Source organism: Prenolepis imparis, unplaced genomic scaffold (genome assembly GCF_030444845.1).
Source record: "Prenolepis imparis isolate NDT839.2.m4 unplaced genomic scaffold, iyPreImpa1.0 SCAF_1, whole genome shotgun sequence".
Classification (NCBI taxonomy): domain Eukaryota; kingdom Metazoa; phylum Arthropoda; class Insecta; order Hymenoptera; family Formicidae; genus Prenolepis; species Prenolepis imparis.
Window position 1 is genome coordinate 3,974,015 of NW_028141159.1, and position 21,007 is coordinate 3,995,021.

Sequence of the window (21,007 nt, forward strand, 5' to 3'; positions counted from 1 at the left end):
TTGGAACGGTAGGTCAAAGAATGTACTCGAGTAAAGTGGTCGAGTCAAAGTTTGAAACGTTCTATTAAAATTTCATAACTTATACATATATTTCTGTTACTTTCAATCCATTAAGAGATATTTTTTTCACTAATGACTCTGTTTTTTATTAAAGCTCTGTTTTTTTTTTTTTTTTTTTAATTAAAATGTGTCACGGTCGATTCATATCGCATTGCGCGAGACGCGATATGCATAAACTTCCGCAGGGCGACATGGCAAATTACCAGCCTTCGCTCTAAATTACGAAGTTCTTGCCGCTGGGACTTTTTTGAATGAAACTACACGAGCTGAGACTAGCTTTTGGGATAAGTTATGTATTTTACCGCGTATTCAAATACGAAAACGTTCAATTAAAACTTCACGGCATCCGCGCGTATAACGATTCCAGACTACGATATATCGATATTCTGCGCGCCATTAATTCTCTATTTAGCGGCCGTTGAGAAAAGTTTCTAATTAGAATATTATCATCGAGCATTTTAATGCGAGGCAGAAAACGGATTCGTATATCTTCCTTAACCAACGTTATCCGTATTGCGAATCACTCGGCCGTTTCATTTACTAGGCATCCAGATCCAGAAGAGAGCACGCAGCGAATGATGCAAATTTCAATTTCCATCACGGATCTGGGGACCAACGATATTGAAACTCGAGATTCAGCGCGATATATCGGAAGTGGACGATATCAAAAGTTTTTAAAAAATCGGATATGCCACTATATATAGTGTATGGTGTATGTATATATTATATAGTCGTATATATATAAACATACATATATATATATATGTTCGATCGATGCGAGCAATAGGCAATCGAGAAATTTGGAATGAAACATTTTCCACAGAAAATTATTGCACACAGACAGTTATGACAAATATTTTTCAGTAGGATTATCCATTATAAATAGATAATGCTGTATCGCTCAAAAAAGAGCTATATAATAACTACAATAACAGATACGAAATGAGAACAGCTTTTGTCAATAGAGTTTCTTATCGTAGATAGGTATATATATATATATATATATATATATATATATATATATATATATATTATAAAAAACGATAAAAAAAAGTAATTTTATCTATCCTTTTTTGTAAAAAAGGCTTGCAAAGTCGATTCTTGCAAGTATTGTTGCCGCTTTTCTGCGATGTTGATTGGCTGTCTCGAATGCTATTGTACGTTGCTATGTTCGTACCATCGAGCGGCTGTCATAGTAAAGGTTAACAGTTTTGACAGTTATTTAAAATAAAATAAAATAAAATAATATAATATGTTTTAAATAATATTTTATAAAACTTTAAACTCGATTAATATTTTTGACAGTTATCAGCTGATTTCTGTTAAAAAATATTAATCGCGCATAAGACACATTATAACAATATATTTACAAACTATTACTATTTTAATTTTTTACCATATTATTATTTTAAAATTTAACAAATTAACGCTTTATTAATATTTTTTGACAGAAATCAGCTGATAACTATCAAAAATATTAATTGAGTTTAAAGTATTATACAACATATTATTTAAAACATATTATTTTATTTTATTTTATTTTGAATAAACTGTTAAACTACTAACCCTCGCGATGACAGTCTCTCGATGCTACGATATAACGCACAATGCGAATCGAAACAGTTAATCAGCATCGGAAAAGATGCAACAATACTTCCAAGAATCGACTTAACGTGCCTTTTTTAGAAAAGAATGTTATAATATTTTTAATTCGATTAATATTTTTGACAATTATCAGAGTTGATTTTTGTCAAAAAATATTAATCGCGGATAAGATATTATAACATATTAATTAAAACATATGTTACTATTTTAATATTTGTAACATATATATCCATTACCGCTATAGAAATATTATAAAATAAACAATTTCTCACTCACCGATACGTGCAATAGCGGAGTTGTAGTACACAGCACATTGATCTGAAAAGAAAATATTCAAATTATGTTGTATATACATATGTGTGTGTCGAATATTTCATAAACAGTTTAGAAAAAATGTTTTATTTTGCATACCTCATAGTTGCCCCGCTCTTGCCCGATGCCTCCCCGGGCCTCCTCCTCTCTTGGTCCATGGTAGCACTCACGACACTCGCGAAAATACGAATAATTACGATCGCCCGACACTTTACACGGCACTCCCGACACGCGAAATTTTATACGGCACTCCCGACACGACTCGTGAATCGCACTGTGTATCGCAATGCTACCTGTAACAAATAAAATACATACATATATTAGAATAATCTTATTATTTCACATTATAACATACACAATATAAATATGTAAGCTAGAATTAACGATAAATATATCCACGGATCGCAACACATTCGCGCGCGCGAAAACAGAGTTGGGTTATGTTGGCAAGAGATTTTGCATCGGATTTTTCGCGAAATATGCGTTTCGAACAATTACGACTACATATTAACGTTAAAATTATGATATGCGATTGATAAATATTACAATACAAAGGTTAGAAATCGTTTCTAACGATTATGCTTACTAATTAATCACAGCGGGACGCAGCTCCAACTGCCTGATACTCGCGGCGTTTCGGTAATGGCCGCTATTCTACAAACATCGGCAACTTCATTCTAATAGCGCGCGCGCGATACTATATACATGACTTAATATTAATAATTAATTAAAACTCGAAAGAGATTTGTTCGAAAAAATATAGCTTTAGAAAGAAAAAATATTAATCGAGAATAAGGAAGGTATTATAATATATTATTTACAACATATTACTATTTTATAACTTTTACCATATTATTATTTTAAAATTTAATTAGCAAATTTTATTAATATTTTTTGACAGAAATCAGCTGATTAAAGCGTTAATTTACAAATAAATTTTTAAAATAATATGTTGTAAAAATTAAAATAATATAATATGTATTAAATAATATGTTATATAATACTTTAAACTCGATTAATATTTTTGAGTTATCAACTGATTTCTGTCAAAAAATATTAATCGAGAATAAGATATTATAACATATTATTTACAATATATTACTATTTTAATCATATTATTTTAAAATTTAATTAGCAAATTAATGCTCTAATCAGCTAATTTCTGTGAAAAAAAATTAATCGAGTTTAAACAAACTTTATATTATTTTTTAAAGAATATCATTTTTTTACATAAAACCGAAGAATGGCGCGCGCGTAGCGCGCGTTTGTCTTGTTCTAGTAATGTAAAATTTTAATGAAATAATTCTTCACATACATATATTTATATTTTCACAAGTTTGATCGACAAAGATGGAAAGTCAATTTGCGTGTACTTATTAATTAACAGATCTCAACGTGTATTTTTTCAAATAACGTTAATTAATGCAGCCATAGTATATGTCCTATTTGCTAAAAAGCTAACAACTCGGCGTGTTCGGTAAACTTTATTAATGGATATTAATTACTGAACAACGCAAAAATGGACTGTGTTATCAGCTCGTACTCTAATTCCGAAAATGCAGGTTTTACGCTGGCCAGAGTGCATTATCTGTCAGTGCATTATTCAGTGAGGTTCTTGACTAATATTCAATACGATCGTAAAGCAACATTCTCGATACAAATCCTTTTACAATCCTATTGAAAATATTAGCAGAAATTGCATTGTCATAGCCGAACATAATGTAACGTAAATGCGAATCCAATTGTAAGTCCAATAAAACATAAAATTCGCAAAAATCTTTTAACTCTTCGGCACCCAAACAACATTATATATTGTGCCCAACATGATTTAGCTTTCAATGTGTTAAATTACATTGTGTAATAAATAAAACAATCTGAATATAAAAATAGAGACATAAATATATCACGTATTTTTTTTTAATATATCGAAATGCTTTTAAAAGTTCGAAAATATTACTATTTATGAAGAGTATCACAAATTATATAAATTGGAAAAATTATAAAATACGCTTGAGTCTTCAAGGCTTATAGATCGAATAGTCAGTAAAAGTCTGTCGTTATAAACGGTAAGCTCTCTTTTAAAACAGAATTTTATTAAGCTTATATTTCTGTAATTGTTTATTATACATAATTTCTCGATTCTCGATTATTTGTTCTGAAATTAGCCTCATTAGTTAGTTCTTTCTTCGCAAATCACGTGCCTTTACATTTCGAAGTATGAAACATAGACGTGGCTTATTTGTCCTCTCCCGGCGAAATTATCAAGAACGCAGAGAATAATCGATTCCCACCAGCGCCTGTACGAATATAGATAAACGTGGTAAATCGCGCACAAGCAGGCAGAATTCTACTCTTCGTTCATTCGGCTTACTCGGCGCTTTCCTAGACAGCAGTTTCTACCGTCGCGTCGGGGGATAGACTTTGCAGCGATATGCGCGTTCATCCCTGCGCGATATTAAATTAATGCCAATCCAGAGGGTAGGTAGAGGAGAATGTCTTGACACGTGGCACAAGATAGGAGGAGCGACAATCACACGGGAGTCTCGGATTAGTAGGTATTACGTGATAGTTGTTCTTATTGATGAAAATTTGGGTTATAGCTTGAGTTTCTGGAATTGATCCAGGATCGTGCGACAGATCTATATTATCGTTTGCCTCGTCTTGCAATTTAGAGATTGGATCGCATATTCGCTCGTTCACGTTCCTGTCGTCTCGTGATACAGAGCGCGGCTCGACTAATTGTCCGCCTGCAATCCGGTCTGCGGTCGGACTCGAAGCGTTTTCGTAGGCGTTAGTGGCCGCATGGTTACTGGATGGCGGCTGCTTGCCAACCGCATCGTGTGATGACGGCGCGTACGTGTAATGCTCACGTGCGACGACTTTGTATCGACAGTACGTCGGATTGATCGATCGATCGATCGCGTGCAGCTATTTAATCCGTCCTCGTTTTTCACGACTTTTTCACGACGGGGGCTCACGACGCTTTCGAGAAAGCGTCTCTCTCCCTCGCATCAGCAATTTCTTTAAGAGACGCGCTTTCCAAGCCCTGTTCTCCGGGATGTCCACGAAGCATCCTCGATGTAAGTATCGTAATCCACGCTTCGTGGGATCCTTGTCACATGTCGAAGGCGAAAGAAGGTCGTTCGATCATTTGCTATTTGATCGATGAGCTGAGAGAGACGAGAAATGAGAAATGATCTCGAGAAACATCCAGGATGAGACTCATCCGGGAATTGAGACATTAGAGTTGTTTAATCGCGACTTGTGTTCGAGATGCAATCGATGAAAAGCTTTGATCAGTCGCTTGATGATTGAATCAACGATTGATTATGCATATCTATGCGATTGAGGAGAGACCTAATATTTATTTTTATTCACTCTGAATACGACTTCGCATGTCCCGAAATGAGGATATCACAAGATCCATTTCTTCTACATATATTCATGTGGTTTCAATCTTTCCTACAACATATGATCCAATAAGAGTTATCGCATCATCCAATTATTGTCCACATTTGACCTTTATCGACACTAACACGAAAATTATGTCTTACTTGTCGCGTTTCGCGCAAGAAAAACGAAAACTTAGAGACTCGAGAAAGAGAGAAAAAATCGTTTCATAGCACGCGTCTTTCTTTTTCTCCCTCCGCATCTCCAAAATTAACGACCTTCGACTCTCTCGATTCGCCAGCGAGAGATCCCGAGATACGAGGCCGCGTGTCCCTTGTATCTGCGGGCGACTACAGAGCTTGCGGGGCCTTACATGTACAGTACGTGTATATAATCAAGTCTTTCGTCTTCCCCTCAAAAAAAACCCTTGATTTCTTTCCTTGACATTCCAGCCTGGAAGCGTAAGGTAAGTCCGCTCGATCCAAGAAGATCCTCGATCGTGCGCGGGGAAGAAAAGACTCGATTCTCCCCGGCCGATTTCGAGTCGTCGATGATCGTAACGCGGAAAAAAAATGTCCGTTTGAAATCGGGCGTGCGTGAGAGCGAATCGGAAGGATGAAGAAAGAGGCACTGTGTTACGGTGTATCGTGTTAAGAAGAGAAGTATAGAGCCAATTCGGGAGAAACGCGTGCATTTCTCGAATTTTCATTTTAAAGATTCTCACATTATGTCAAGTTTGTCGTTTGACGAATATTTGAATAACAATTTTGATGGTAGATGAGTTTGTTTATAGGAAAATCTAGAAAAGATGAATATCTTTGATACTGCGATCATATATTGTTATATTGTACATATATACATTTTTAATTTTGCAATTTTTCGCAACGTAGAAAAAATGAACTTCTATCTACATAAAGTAAAAAAAGAGAGAGAGAGAGAGAGAGAGAGAGAGAGAGAGAGAGAGAGAGAGAGAGAGAGAGAGAGAGAGAGAGAGAGAGAGAGAGGAAAAAGTTGGTCCTCCTTAATCAAACTTATAATTTATAAAAGCTTTTTGTAAAAAATACAATTTCATCAAAAAGATTGACCTAAATTGCATTTTGCGTTAATGGTAATAAAGGGGATCTAATTTGCCAATGTCCATTAGACATATCTGTGACGTCTTAGATTGCCAAATAGAGTAATGATACAACAATGGACAATCATTGGATGCATCCTGAATGATTACAGGAGCTATTGATGTGATCAATCAATATGTATCTATCTATGGTCAATGAGTGCGTGTCCATGGTTGAAAATGGACGAACAGTGACGTCTCCATGGAAACATATCGGCCCGAGCTAATTAGATGTAAATAGAATCCTCGTCGGAAGGATCAGCTTTCAATCGATGGCCTGTGTTTACAGGGAGCATCCAAAATTATCTGCAATGCGCTAACTTAACTAAAGGCATAGCTTAAAACAAAACTTGCTGCATAGAAAAGCCCTCTCTCTCTCTCTCTCTCTCTCTCTCTCTCTCTCTCTATTTTCAGAAAATAATTTATTAATGCAGTGAATGTAATTAACATTAGTAAGCTTAATTAGTATAATTAACATGGAATTAAACACGACATTGCGGATTGGATCGTTCGTTTTGATTGTTCGATAAGCTAGACTATTTCATGTTTCAAAGCATATCAACAATTTTGCTGATGTATCTTTGAAGAAGAAGAGCCAAGCCCGGTATATCTTTTCCATCATTCGTTCTGACGACACGATATAATTCGGTAAGCCGATTACGAGGACAGTTCCTTTCGGATTACTTTCCATGGTCTTTCTCCAGTGTCACGTGCCGTTCCACGAGCATCGTGATGGCCTAATTGAATTAATAGAAAGGAATCCGGAGGATGCGTAGCCCGGCGATTGTATGGCAGGGATCGGTAAAGTGCTGTCGGCAAAGTCTCCGCTCGGTTTCCGGCTCACGTTTAGGCACACGGCCATGGATTATCGTTTTTCATCGCCCTGGATTTCGGCATCCCTCGTTCGCCATTACGAAATAATGGACTCCCCTTCCGTTCCTCCGTTTTAACAGGAAGCGTTAAACCTGACATGTGCGATTCTGTAGTGCGCCGATCGAACGATCGCTCCTAATTGACGGCGGCTGCTTCGTTAATCGTCGGAATAATGCAGAGTCTCGTAGTTTAATCATTTACGAGCACTTGAGCGAAGCACGGAATGGCTGGAAACCGATCAGCAGAGGAGGAACCCGATTTTACAATGTCTCGCAGAGAAGCGGTATATAAAATGTGCCCGCGTTAATGTGGCTTGATTAATGGCAATCGATATCGATAAGTTGATTTAACGTTACTCGATAGATTTCCAATGAGCGAGGAAAATTTACTACAGAATCATCAGATTCTCGAGAATATACGTTTCTTATAATTTTTTATGTTGTTTCGTGAACAAGAATTTTTATATTTTTTTCAGAAATATACATATAATTTTTCTAAAAAAACTATAACAATTCTTGTTCACGAAATATATATCTATATATATATATATATATACATGACATACGTAGATATTTCTATCACTATTGAAAAAAATTAATTCACTCGTAAATTATATCCGCTCTCCTGTGACATATTACCAATATTTTATCCAAAATTACTTCCGCATTGGACATTGCAGGAAAAGGAAGACGGTTTCTGATTGAAAAGAAAAAAAAGGGTATTGAAGTAAATCTTTTTTGCCTTGAAAAAGAGAGCTTGGAAGTCCGATGAGAATAGGATGTCTGCTGACTAGTTGAACGGATTTATCGCTACCGATTTCGATCGGGATTGGAATCGGACAGTAACATCGTGTTTCCGCGCAGGAAGGAAATGGCATCGTTCGTATGTCGATTCGACAATTACCGTGTGCCGAGATATACATCGCAATGTATGATTTTTAAGCGCGCACGCATGCGCGCGTTATTCTGTGTCTAGTTGATAATTGCATTCGCTATTTTAATTACTATAAAATGACGTTGAATAGATTCGCACGCGCGAAACCAATAGATACTCGATAGATTGTAACACTCATAAATTTCTAATTTTGCATTAATTATGACCACATTTGCCGATGCACAAACCAGTTAATCGATCGATTAATATCAATAATACTCGTTTGTTGTATATTTCTGTCGCCCACATACGACACGTTTAATCGAATTCCGCGATATATCCCTCCGTCGAATTTAAAATTACTCGGGATTCTCCATTACTAATTTTATATTAATTACATTATTGAATGCATCGATCATTTAATAAAAGAATCAAATTATCGAATAAAACTCGCCACAAAATCAATTTAAAATCGATCCGCACATTCGCATTTTTCGCGACATTCTTAAAGTGAAGCAATTGTTGATAAAATTAAAAGTACAATTAGAGAAAGAGAGAGAGAAAGAATTCTCTCTGTATTGTGTTCATTATTTTTACTGTACAATTTAATAAGATAAAATTGTCTACCATATGAGACAAGTGCATATAGCTTCTATATATAGCCGATAAAACTTTAACGATCTGTAACTCAATTAAATTTTAATCCTTTGAAGAATGGAAATATTGTATCATTGTTTTACCTCGGAGAGTTATTCAAGAATCGATAGACATTACTTCCAAAAATAATCTGCACGTGTTACCAGGCATTCTGGAGCCTCGGACGAAGAAAATTTTTTTCACCTCGCAGCATACGGTCTGCTGCTTTTCCATTTTAGCTCTTACTTCCCCTTTCCTCCCTCCACCTCCTCTCTCTCACACTTCTCTTCAACGGAAAACTTCGACAGAAGTTTAGGCGATAACCGTCACCTCGAGTCCTCTCTGCTTTTGCCGTATCGAGTCACTCATATTCCAAGAGAGCCAGAAGAAAATCGGGCACCGACGAAATTTCACGCCGGGCGACACTTTATTCCTTCTTCATCTTCTTTCTCGAACCTGATTCCCTCTTGACGTCAAAGTTTTGTACGTCTACATGGAGGTATTATCTCGCTCATAGTAAATTCATAGTCGAATTATAATAACGCCGTTCTGTCCGGCGACACCGAATGACGTTATGACGAAAAGTTTTGTGACGGTTGAGACGACGAAAGAAAAAAAGGTTCGAGTAACCGCGACGTTATTAGAATTAAGAGAGAGAGAAGGAGCAAACATAGGGGGAGGGAAAAGCCAGAAGGAGAAGGAAGAATGATACAAAATTTATTCCTCTTTCCAAGAATAAGACAATACGGCAAAGATGGAAGAAGCACCGAACCGGCTTTGCGTTTTTCTTTCGCCTCTCTTGCCCTTTTTATTTTCCTGCGACACTCGAATTTTGCCCGGCCCGAGAGAAATTGCCTCTCAAAGTAAATTCACGATGCCTTTCGACTTATAATAATTTCACGCCGACACGACGTCGTGACATCGTTGCCAAACGATTTGTTCCGCGACGCAAACTTTTCTTAATGAAACATGAAAAAATTAATGATGCGATATTGTGACGAAAAAAAAAGAAAATAGGAAAATATATAATACAAAACTCGATATCACCTGTCACGATATATTAACTATAATCGTCCAACTTTTGAAAGAAGAGAATATAAACGTTATACTTGAAATTTTTACCAGAGTTTTAATTAACTTTTCGCAATAAATTGAATTTCTCAAGATTGTGCACCATTTTTATGGGGATTTCTTTTACGAGGATTTATTTCGTCGATGACAGTCATTTTTTTCGAAACGACTTTTAATTTCTCCAACGAAATGTAATTTTCATAGTTATATGTCATATCTTATAAAAGTATTAGTATGATAAAAAAAAATAAACGATATATATTTTAATGGAACATATAGCTGCTAAAACATATTACAGAGAATACGATAAACTCTCATGTGAATAAGTATGCGAATGAGTTTCTATATACAATACACAAACTCAATTGTTATTTGAGATATGTGTACAATGTTCTCAGCCATGAAAAAGATTGCACAAAAATGTAACAAAAAATATCTCTTTCATTTTTACACATGCGTATGCGCACTTCTGTGTGTATGTGTGCTAGAGTTTATAATAAGAATGCATTCCAATTTATTGTGTCCTAGAAAAAATTCTGTTCCATCATCACGTAATACTATTGCATTTCTCCGCGTGTTTATTAATTAGTATCAATGAATAATTTACTTTTTTATTTTTTTATTTTTTCAAATGATTTGTTTATTTTATATAAGCATACTCTTTCTATGTCTGAATTATTATACGAATTTATCTCTGTCGCTTTGATATGAAATTCAACTCTCACACACTGATTTACGTTGTGGCTTCAGATTTCTAGTTAACATACATATTAAATTACAACTCATCTTGATAATTTATTTTTTGCTACGCTTTTAATTATGTTTTCTATATAAAATATATTTGCAAAGATAAATTAAAACAAAACGCAAAAATTGTGCACGCTTTGATCTTACTGAATAATTTTTCAGAATATTATGGGATGGTTATATTTCTGTAATATCAAAGTTTTCAAAGAAATGAAATAAAAATGCTATATATACAAATAAAAATAATATATATACGTATAAAAACAATATATACAAATAAAGTAATTCAAACCAGGTTGAATGAATAAATCACGTTGAAAGATCAAATTCTATTATTTACTTTTGGATCCATATTATCACTATTATCATTCTTTTCAGGATTTTCCTTTGGTTCAGTTTGTTATCAAGGCTTTTTTTCAAGTTTTAAATTACGTATAAAATTATTCTTAAAATTATACCTGATTTAACCTTTCCGCATCATTTTCTCACAACTTTTACAGTCCTTTGTAGTGCAAAATCGAATATTGTGACAAAAGAATTGACGCAAGTCGCAAATCTTCGAGTACTTCCGAATGCTTGCAACGGATTTTATAATTATATGACACAGTCAATTGACACTCAAAGAGCTAGTCGTAACTCGTCGTGACTCATTCGAAGCGGTGCACTACATCGTCGCGATGCAGGGTTCATCGCACCTGTGCATTCTCGCACAATGGAGAACAATTTTCCAGGAGTGAACATTCCCCAGCCCGATGTCAATGGTAAAGCCGTCCGAGGCACGCGAATCGGTGGATATAAACGCGTCATAGTTCGCTAAATCGAAATTCCATCCTCCCACAGGTCATACTCGTGCGGATGATCTAGAAGCGGAAGTGTCCACCGTTCCAGCCCGCGACTTTGTCGATAAATAAAAATTGAACGGAATTATTCTCATCCGGCAATTCACTCGTCGTAACATGCAATTTTGTCTCTACCATCGAATCTAACTAAAAAGGACATAATTTTTGCTGTCCTATTGTAAAAACGAGAAATGGAAAAGATATTAAAATGGTAAGAGATAAATTCTGTTACCGAGGCACTGTTTTATTGTCTCTTAATAAAAAAAATCCTGCAAATAAAAGTTGGCTAGAGACGATATTCCATCGATAATAGAAATGAAACTCTACTTTTAATGAGAAACTGCATTCTAGAAAATGAATCCATTAACGACGCCACTTTGCGACTTTATGCAAACTCATGCTCTTCTCATTGTCAGTATAATTTTATTACATCATTTGATTGCGATTGGTTCCGCGATCCTAGCTAGATCCAGTATAATCGCGCTATTGCTAGTACCTATCTAAAATTAAACATATAATTTAGAAAGATATAAATTGAAAAATTATTTGACACAACTGATTTGAAATGCATCGCAAACTCCCGAGCTGGCTCAAAAGCAATTAATTTAAGTATTTGAAGTATTTTAAGCCAATCTCATTACGGTTATAATATGCGTACGCGAATTTTCATACAAGTTTATGAATACACACCGTGGCCCGTTTATTTTTAACGAGATATCTATCATTTTTTAGCCGCTCTCGATTTTGACCTGAATATCGAGGTCGAGTAGAGCAAAGCAGAACGAATTTTGGGCGAAGCTGAACCCTTCGGGACAGAGTGGTCGGTTCGCGTTTCGAGATTATTGAGGAAACATCACCGATAAAACGGCAAGGAGGTATTACTCCCGTGAGATTTCCGTCGACAATTCCATCGAAGCGAGTTACGAAACTTTACTCCGGCTTATACAATCGACTGCTACATATCGAAAATACCCTCTTTGTTTTTTTCCCCTCTCCTCGTCCTTTCCTTTCCCATCTCATTCGAATCGCATAGAGATAAATTCTCGTTCTCATTGATGGAAACTGTTGACTCGATGTGGTTCAGCTCCGCCCGATTTCTCTTCGTCGACGATCGACAGGGAGAAAGGACGAGCGGCCGTCGATCGACGATCGCGTCTTCCTCGAGGAGAGGAAGGAGTCGTCGACGCCGCTCGCGAAACACACAGACGCGACGAACGAGAACGGATCATTGAGCACAGGTGGGCTACGACTGTTTCAGGAGTGACCATCTTGCTATCGCTGACGGTGTTCCTGAACCTCGTCGCCGAGACCCTGCCCCAGGTCTCCGACGCAATACCCCTGTTAGGTACAACTGAGTTTTTACACACAGAGCGAATGTCAGAGTAAACCGATGTACTGATCGATATCGATTCGCTGCAGCGCCCACGTCTGATCGAGAGATCGAGAATGACTTCTTTGACGGAATAAAAATCGTGAAAGTTTGACCGGATCTTCGGGTGGGGAGAGTTTGCACGTTAATATTTAAAGAAGCGAGTTTCTTTCCTATACGTTCTTCTCATGAGAGCTTTTTATTTAAAATTGAATCACAATAATTGAGAAATAAATGGAATACCTTTTGGGTCATCGTTTGTCCTTTTTAAAGTTTTAATTCGTTCGAAGCACGAATCAATGGGATATTTCTTTTCTTTCAATGAATCTTGTTTCATCGAATGAGATGAAAGAAGAGAAATATCCCATTGTTATTATTTATGTGTCTGCTTTGTACGCGATAAAAATTTAAGAAAGGCAAATCTCTCTTGAAACAGATACTACAACTATACTTGTTTTGTCATGTTATAGTATTAAATCTGCAATATATGTTTCGCTTCCATTTATTTTATTAAAATTTTATTCAATAAATTTATTCTAAACGTTGGAACAGTGAAGGACAATTCTAGATCGTGTTTTATTTTCCCCTTTCTTAATATCATGAGTGATCGAGGAACTTTTGGTTGACAGAAAAATATACGCATTACTTATAATATTAAGAGAAGCACTTTAATCCTCCCCCGAAAATCTTGTATAACGGAAGCACAAGTGAAAAAGAGACGTGGCGCCCTGCAGTTGAAACGAAAGCGCTTTCCCGTATGGAAGAGAATTGAAAATCATAGAATATTCGAGAGACGTTGGAAGAGGAGACTCGTTGTTCCGCGTCGTTTTATCCGATAAAGTTATTTTATCGAAAAGCGTATCGCAGTAAACAAACATTCGCCGCGTAGTCGTTTCTTTCTTAAATCGCGATAGCAGGAAAAGACGATAGAAGAGGAGGTGGAATCGCGTGGCTCTGAAAAACTCGATAGTTCTCAAGAAACCCCATATCAGGTTCATCCGATGCGTATCGGTAGATATAAAGCCGAATTGTAGTTTCGGAACACCGTGATTAGAGATACGTAATCTCAGGAAACGATCGTTTTAATTGCACAAGATCTTGAAAATGATCGTCGAAATTTGCAGTTGTTTGATGGAAAAAAAAAATAACTACGTTCGATATTTCGATATTTATTTCGATGTTTCATTTTGATGCTGTCGACAAGTTTCGTAATTAATATAAATTTTCTATATATTATAATTATAAACTTTCTTAATCTCAAATATAATTTCTTTTCATTTTCTATATAATTTATTTTATTTCTATATAATTATTTTTCATATTGCATCTAATTATGGTGCGTGCAAAAAGTCCAAATATATCAGCGAAAGCTAGCGCCAGACTATGCGCGTATTCGCAATTCGCGATTCGTAATTCGTGATTTGTATAACGTTCGTGAATAGTGTGGAGGAAAAGTTCGTCGATTCGTCATGCGTGATTCGCCATTCGCACTGATTCGCTAGCCGAGCGGTTTTTTAACTCAAAAGACGTGAATCATTACGAATCGATCTATCCGTGTCGCGCTATACTAATATACTGCGAATCGCGAATAGTGTGGAAGGTTTACACTGACGAATAACGAATTTTCCCGAATATCCAAGGAATCTCTACAAATCATAAATCACGAATCCCAAATTACGAATTGCGCATAGTCTGGCGCTAGCTTTTTAAGAGATGTGTGTCAAATCAATCCATTTATTTATAATCTTTCTGTCAAATGGCAATCGCCATTTCAAGCATAGCTTTTCTGTCAAATGGCAATCGCCATTTCAAGCATAGCTTTTCGCATAGTCATAAAAATTCTACAAGATTCTCGGGAAAAGTCCTGTCGTAACAGCAGACACGAAGTTGTCGATTTACAAAGTTTGCAAGAGATAAAAGCAATGTCGAGGGCCGCCAAAGAGACGCCTTCAGAATTGAAGGAATAGACAAGAAGCACAGGAAGAGAGTCTCGAGTACGTCCGTAGTTGTTATTGCCAAAAACGAAAGTCGATTCGATAGGAGGAAAGAAAGACGATGAAAAGAGAGTTATTGCCTTCTTGATGCGCCCCGAAGATTTCCTCGCGCTAACTTCGATCGGCTTTAATTGAATAAGTTTGCATCATAACGGCCGAGAAACATCGAGGCCGCATTCGGCATACTTTATCAAGCAATACGGACATTTTGTTTTCGTTATATCGGAAGTCTTTAATTTACACCGTATCTTTCAAACGAAACAATTCCTAAAATGCGCTTTCATATTCTTAATATAATTAATGCTTTATGCCGCTTTTAATTTGTTCATTATTATTTCCCCTGCTTTATCAATATCTCTTCCGTAAATGACATAAAAATTTAATGAACGTTTTCAATTATTTACGATATTTTCGAGTGTTATCACACCTATCATATCTGTTTAGTAGTTTTCGATGTGTAATATAATTGTAAATTTAGAAATATTATTTGTGTAAATTTTTTTACGCGATGTGGAACACATAGAATTTCACGTTTAAGTCACGAAAAAGCTTATTTGAGAGTAGTATGTCATTGACCACCGCAAGAGTCGATCACAGCTGTCAATTCGTAGTTTCGCTCGTTGCCACGTCCCGCGGTCCATTCTCTTTTTTTGGTACTTTTTGCTCGCACCATTTATTTTACAGGGAATGACATCTCAACGATTTTATCAAGCCACGCTGATCGAAGTAAATTAAAACGCGTCAATCGTCCTTTATCAATGTTGCGACTTTATAATCGACTAGTGCACCATTGCTCTCTCGCGCGTATATCAATACGAAGGTTATCGAAAGAATATGTCGCGCTCTTCTCTCGCTAACATCCGCGAAAGAGAAAACACATCCGATGATTTCCGAAATTAATTAACAGCAAGTCAAAGACAGAAGTTTCGACGCGCTTTCGCGCGATTTCCGGAGAAATCGAGAGTTATCAGGGAGAGGAGGAAGATAGCTGCTGAGAATTAATATCTGTCTGTCGTTCTACGAGAAAAATGACGCGTTCAGAAAGGACTGACGTCCATCAGTTTCCGTCACGCGCTTTTGCATCCGCGTCGTTATGTCAAACTCGTCGCGAAGCGAGAAATTCGATGTGCCCTCGTATACATTCGAGACTGCTTTGTCCAGAACATTCTCTTGCACAGCTCGTCGCTACACAAAATGTATACTCCGATCTTTAAGTTGTTTTCGAATTTTTTGAACATCGGCCAACACTGTATCTGCTAGTCAATAAAATTACAGTATCAATATTTATTTTTTTGTATATCTATAGATTTTATATAATTTATTTATCTTAATTTATTCGAAGCGTGGACTAGATAACGAAAAAGTTTCCTTTTCATCTAAATTTTAAATAAACCTTAGTTATATAATTTTAATAAAATAAGATGACATTAAAATTTCCATTAAAGAAAATCAATAAAAAAATTAATGATTAAAGATTATAGGGTATATTTTACTTGCACAATATTCAGATCTTTTCCCTTTCTTTCCCTTCATTATACTGTATTCTTTTTTTTTTTACAAATACATTTCAAAGTTCGCATATGCCGTACAAAAGTCGCGCACTCAAAATTCATATTCTCCGCGAGAGAGACATCTTTTTCGCAGAAGTTTAGATATTCCCTCTGCCATTATACAGCAAAGAGTACTCTTTAGTGAGGAGGGTACTTCGCGAAGTAGCGCGCGCTCGCAAAGTGTCTACTAATTAACAATGTTCGATGCAAAGCAAGGTCGAAACGTATATATACGGTGCATTATCGTTTTGCTATGCACGGTCACTCGATTACCATACTTATCTCGAGGACCGCATCGTAAAATGAGGTGATCAAACGCATGATTAATTCACATGGAAACCGAGGACCCGCTTCGACATCGATAATAGAAATTAGATAGATACGGGTGGAACGCAAACAATGGAAGAAAAAAAACTACAGTCGATCCTTGGCCAGAATATCTCTCGATTCAAGAGATGCCTCCGTCGCGTTTATTTTACGATTTGTCCAGCGCAGCTACATATTCCGCAAAGCATATATCAGTTGTAGACAGACGAGGAAATTTTTTACATCAGTGATCGAGTCGCGTAAATACGTGCAATTCCGTTTAACGAATAATAGAAAATAATTAAGACACAAACGTAAAAGTATAGTTGCACAATGATAACAATAAACTGTAGAAAATGATGTATATATACGGTGTTTTATAAAATTTATAGCTTTCTTGCAAAATTGTCTTTTGTCAATAAAGGAAATTACAGTGCGCGAAGTTCAATCAAAAACACGCGTGACATTAACAACACATTTCCGGTTAACGACAGCGGCGCAAAAATGTCGCCTTTTGTGAATTAAACGCGTACTTTACGCGCGCAGCAATGCGAAATTATGTCTTCCCTTTGTTCCTCTCAAAGAGGAAAGACTAAAAGGAGGAAAAACAGAGTAAAAAGCTTCGAAATACGCGGGCGTATATGTTCGCTTTGCTTCTCCGCTCCGCTCTCGCGAAAAGACACATTCATATTTTCTCATCTCACCACGACGCCCGTTTTACTATGTCTAATCTAGCAAGATGAACCACGTAGCTTACCGGAAGCGTTGCGTCTTTTCCATGCTTCCGCCGCGACAATCTCTCATGTCGACGACGCTATCTCGTGCATCTCCATTTATAAACGCTCCACCGTGGAGTTTTCATCACTACGTTCCATCATTTCGGCTGTCACTTACGCTTTGCCATCGCGGACACGAGTTTCAATTCTTAGTAGTGTATCAGTTGCCGGGCTCATTTAACACGCTGCAATTTTTCTCGCGACACGTAGCATTTGGCGAGATATATCTTCGTGTGATTTAATCAAAGATTTATCAGCGCGAAAAGAATAGGACTTAATGATTATAAGCAGAAATGTTCTTTTGATGCTAAATGCAAAGATGCAGATGATAAGAAAGATGTGTGTCCAATATATTCATGTCACGTTATATTTTCTAACGAGTTTTGATATCGGCTACGTAAAAAAAAAAATGCCATGAAAGCAAGTTGAAAGAACGAACGAGTTTCCTCTTCCATCATGTACGACTGCGAGCAACTCTTGCGCGATGCAAACTGCATATATACGTATACGTCGATACACGTTGCAACGTGAGATTCGTAGCACGATTAGTAGCACGTTGCAGCAACAGGACGCGGGAGCTCGTGAAATCGCCACGCGAACGAAGTAAATGACTACGCTATTCAAAGTGCAAAGAGCAAAACTCTTCGCGAAAATATACATCAGAATGCGGGAAACTTGCGCGAACGCGAGAATGGCACGAATGAGAATGACTGAGTGTGTGGGTGCGTAAAACAATGCATAGCTTCATTTCTTTACTTCGCTTCGAGTTTTCCAAGCGGAAAAACCACGCGCACCCATATTTTCCTTCGCAACGGGGATATAACTCCGATATTCGCGATATTTTCTGTCTCATCGAACGCTTCGAGACGATCCTATCTCTGTGCCGGAAAGTTTCGAACGTGTTAAGTACGTGAACAAATTTTTTTCCGATATCGGTTGAATATATATTCTTATTTGATTCTTTAATCATGTATTTAGCCCCATACTTTATGAAAATTTTGAGAAAACTCATTTAATTGTATCGTATTATTTATTATACTTGATTGTATGTATAATAAGATAATGACTGAAACATTTTTTAAACTTATTTTCGGTGTCTTTGACAAATAAAAATAAAATTTGGAAATATATGCACAAAGACGATATTAGATATATCAAAATTAGATATGTAAAGTTTATAACAAACAATCTAATTCGATTTAGTAATTCAGAATTAAAGGATGAATCGGATGTGGAAAATATAGATAAGAATTTGTAGCTCAGAAGAAGTGTAGCAATTGAGAGAGAAGTAACTGCGCTTCTCCCAGCGATCAAGAGAGTTAGTAGAGCAAAGCGAAGCAGAAATGAATCAACGAATGAGTTCAATCTAAAATCCAGTTCACCCTACACTTCCATATATATCTTATTACATGATAACACAGATAAATAAAAAATTTAATAATTTTAGTGATCTCTACTTCCTCAGATGGAACGAAATAAATCTTCTATCTAAGTATTTAGCCATATAGATTGCAAAACTTATTATATCATACGTACTAAATAAAAACGAGTCAAGAATGATGGAAATAAATCAATAAATATATTTTCAATTGGATAAAATTGAATTTATCTCTCCAATTCCATTTATCCGCCTTTATTACAGAAATATCTATTACCTTGAAATACAATTTATTTTAAATTTAAATTACAAAAAAATAATCTTCTAAGCATATATTAAAATTTTTCTATTTAATTGTAATCAGAATTGTTTAACTTGACACTTGAACACGTTCGAAACTCTCTGGCTTCAATTGGCCTGGCTTTTTCGCGCTTCTTCACAAATGAAGCCGACAATACATGTTTGCAACCAGAAGACTGCGTGATACGTTCCTCGTCTTTTTCTCGAAACGCAGGAGCAAGACGAGATCTGTTTTTCTCGGAGTACGCTCGACCTGTTTCGCGATTATCCTTGACGCCCGCGAGCGATTGCTTCATCGACAAACGACAACATTCCCTGCAGCATTCCAATTTCCGAAATATTTTAATATCAGTGAGTGAACCGAGAGATAAGAATAGCGCGGCATTGATATTATTTCATATAGTATTATAGAAAGATCACGTTTTCTGATTAAAAGTTTTCAATATTTTAAATTTTAAACTAAAGTTTTTACACCGAGACTCGAGATTTATTTACATATTACATGTTTCCATTAATCTGGCACCTTCAACTACAAGAAATCAAATTTGAATGTATAGCATAATTAAATGCTAATTTATTGCTAATTTGTTGGTCTTATCTCAAATTTATTGCCCCTACAAATTAGCAAGAAAATTAATGTAAAATTGAAATTTATTTATTAATGAAAGTGTTGAGAGAAAGAGGGAGGGAAGAAAGAGAGAAAAATAGAGACCTATCCTTGTACATATATTAGCGATCCCGAAAAACATGTATAGCGAATTGTGAACAAAATATATCAAAATTAATTGCTAATTGCTTAAACATATTGCAAGTAGATTTTAATGATTTACGATTCGCTATAAATACATTTCGGAAATCGAAATGCTAGCGTAATGTTAAGTCAGCACTTCTATCTTTAATGTGAATTTCCTGCTAATTGATAGAAACAATAAATTCGAAATTAGAGCAATAAATTAGCACTTAATTTTACCGTCAAACATCCGAATTGGAGCGATAAATTAACGCCAAATTTCGCCATCAAACATCTGAATCTGAGTTTCTCATAGGGATGCAAGGTTAACGGAAGTGATTTATTTCGCATCTCGTTGTGCATCGACCGATCGTGTAAGCTTTTATCGTCTCATTCGAGAAAGAAAACTACGAAAAATATATATTTGGATAGAAGCTATTTTAAGTAGTAATTTTCGCAAAGTGGAACGCTCTTTAGATAGCTCTCTAAATTTAGCGGTATCAAATTGAAAGACAGCAAATTCATCTGGTATACAAAATCATTTTTTTTATCTCGCTTCCCGGAGATTATAATAAACCTAAATGCAAGCAATGTTTGCGTGCTACTTTTTCGCGATGCGGCGCATCAATCTTTACGAGGTGCACGCAACAACCGGGTCACCCCGGTTTCAATAACGGGGCGCTCGAGAGCGCAAGACGCGACAGCCCTCTTGTCTGGTTTCTCTCCCCGTGCGGCGCGCCTCGTACGCCTCTCCCCCGTGCGAGCCGAATAATTCACCTTACGTACAATTGATTTTCCAATAAACCACAGACGACACGACACGAACACGTACGCGTTCGACGGCATATACGAACAGTCGCGAACTATAAAGAGACAAATGTAGAATATCTGAGAATTGTTCTCGCGTGGGGATTGCACCCCCATCATTGCACCTTCGTTCACGTCCAAGTATATCGAATGCATACAGAATGCTCCGAAAAAACGCTCATTCTACTCTAGAATTATATACTCGAGCGTCGTATAATCGTTTCGTAAACTATGTGACTTGTAATTAAAAATTCAGATCTCACGCAAAATGAAATTT

General features: G+C 36.3%; 1 protein-coding gene and 1 long non-coding RNA gene across 9 annotated transcripts in view; one reads left to right on the forward strand and one right to left on the reverse strand.

The window, feature by feature from the left end:
• Positions 1 to 21,007, forward strand: part of Nachralpha6 (nicotinic acetylcholine receptor alpha6) — a 235,468-nt gene that overhangs the window by 158,647 nt on the left and 55,814 nt on the right. For 2 of the 8 annotated variants that reach the window (XM_083049565.1, XM_083049541.1), the window contains one exon: positions 12,779 to 12,865. The exons of the other annotated variants lie outside the window; for them this stretch is intronic. In XM_083049565.1, coding sequence (XP_082905691.1) covers positions 12,779 to 12,865 — 87 coding nt within the window. The remainder of the gene's footprint in view (positions 1 to 12,778; positions 12,866 to 21,007) is intronic. 8 annotated transcript variants of the gene reach the window in all.
• Positions 1 to 21,007, reverse strand: part of LOC145942739 (uncharacterized) — a 141,437-nt gene that overhangs the window by 85,606 nt on the left and 34,824 nt on the right. Inside the window, exons 2-3 of the long non-coding RNA XR_014426415.1 lie at positions 2,077 to 2,270; positions 1,942 to 1,983 (exon numbers count right to left, since the gene is read on the reverse strand). This is a non-coding gene — a long non-coding RNA (uncharacterized LOC145942739). The remainder of the gene's footprint in view (positions 1 to 1,941; positions 1,984 to 2,076; positions 2,271 to 21,007) is intronic.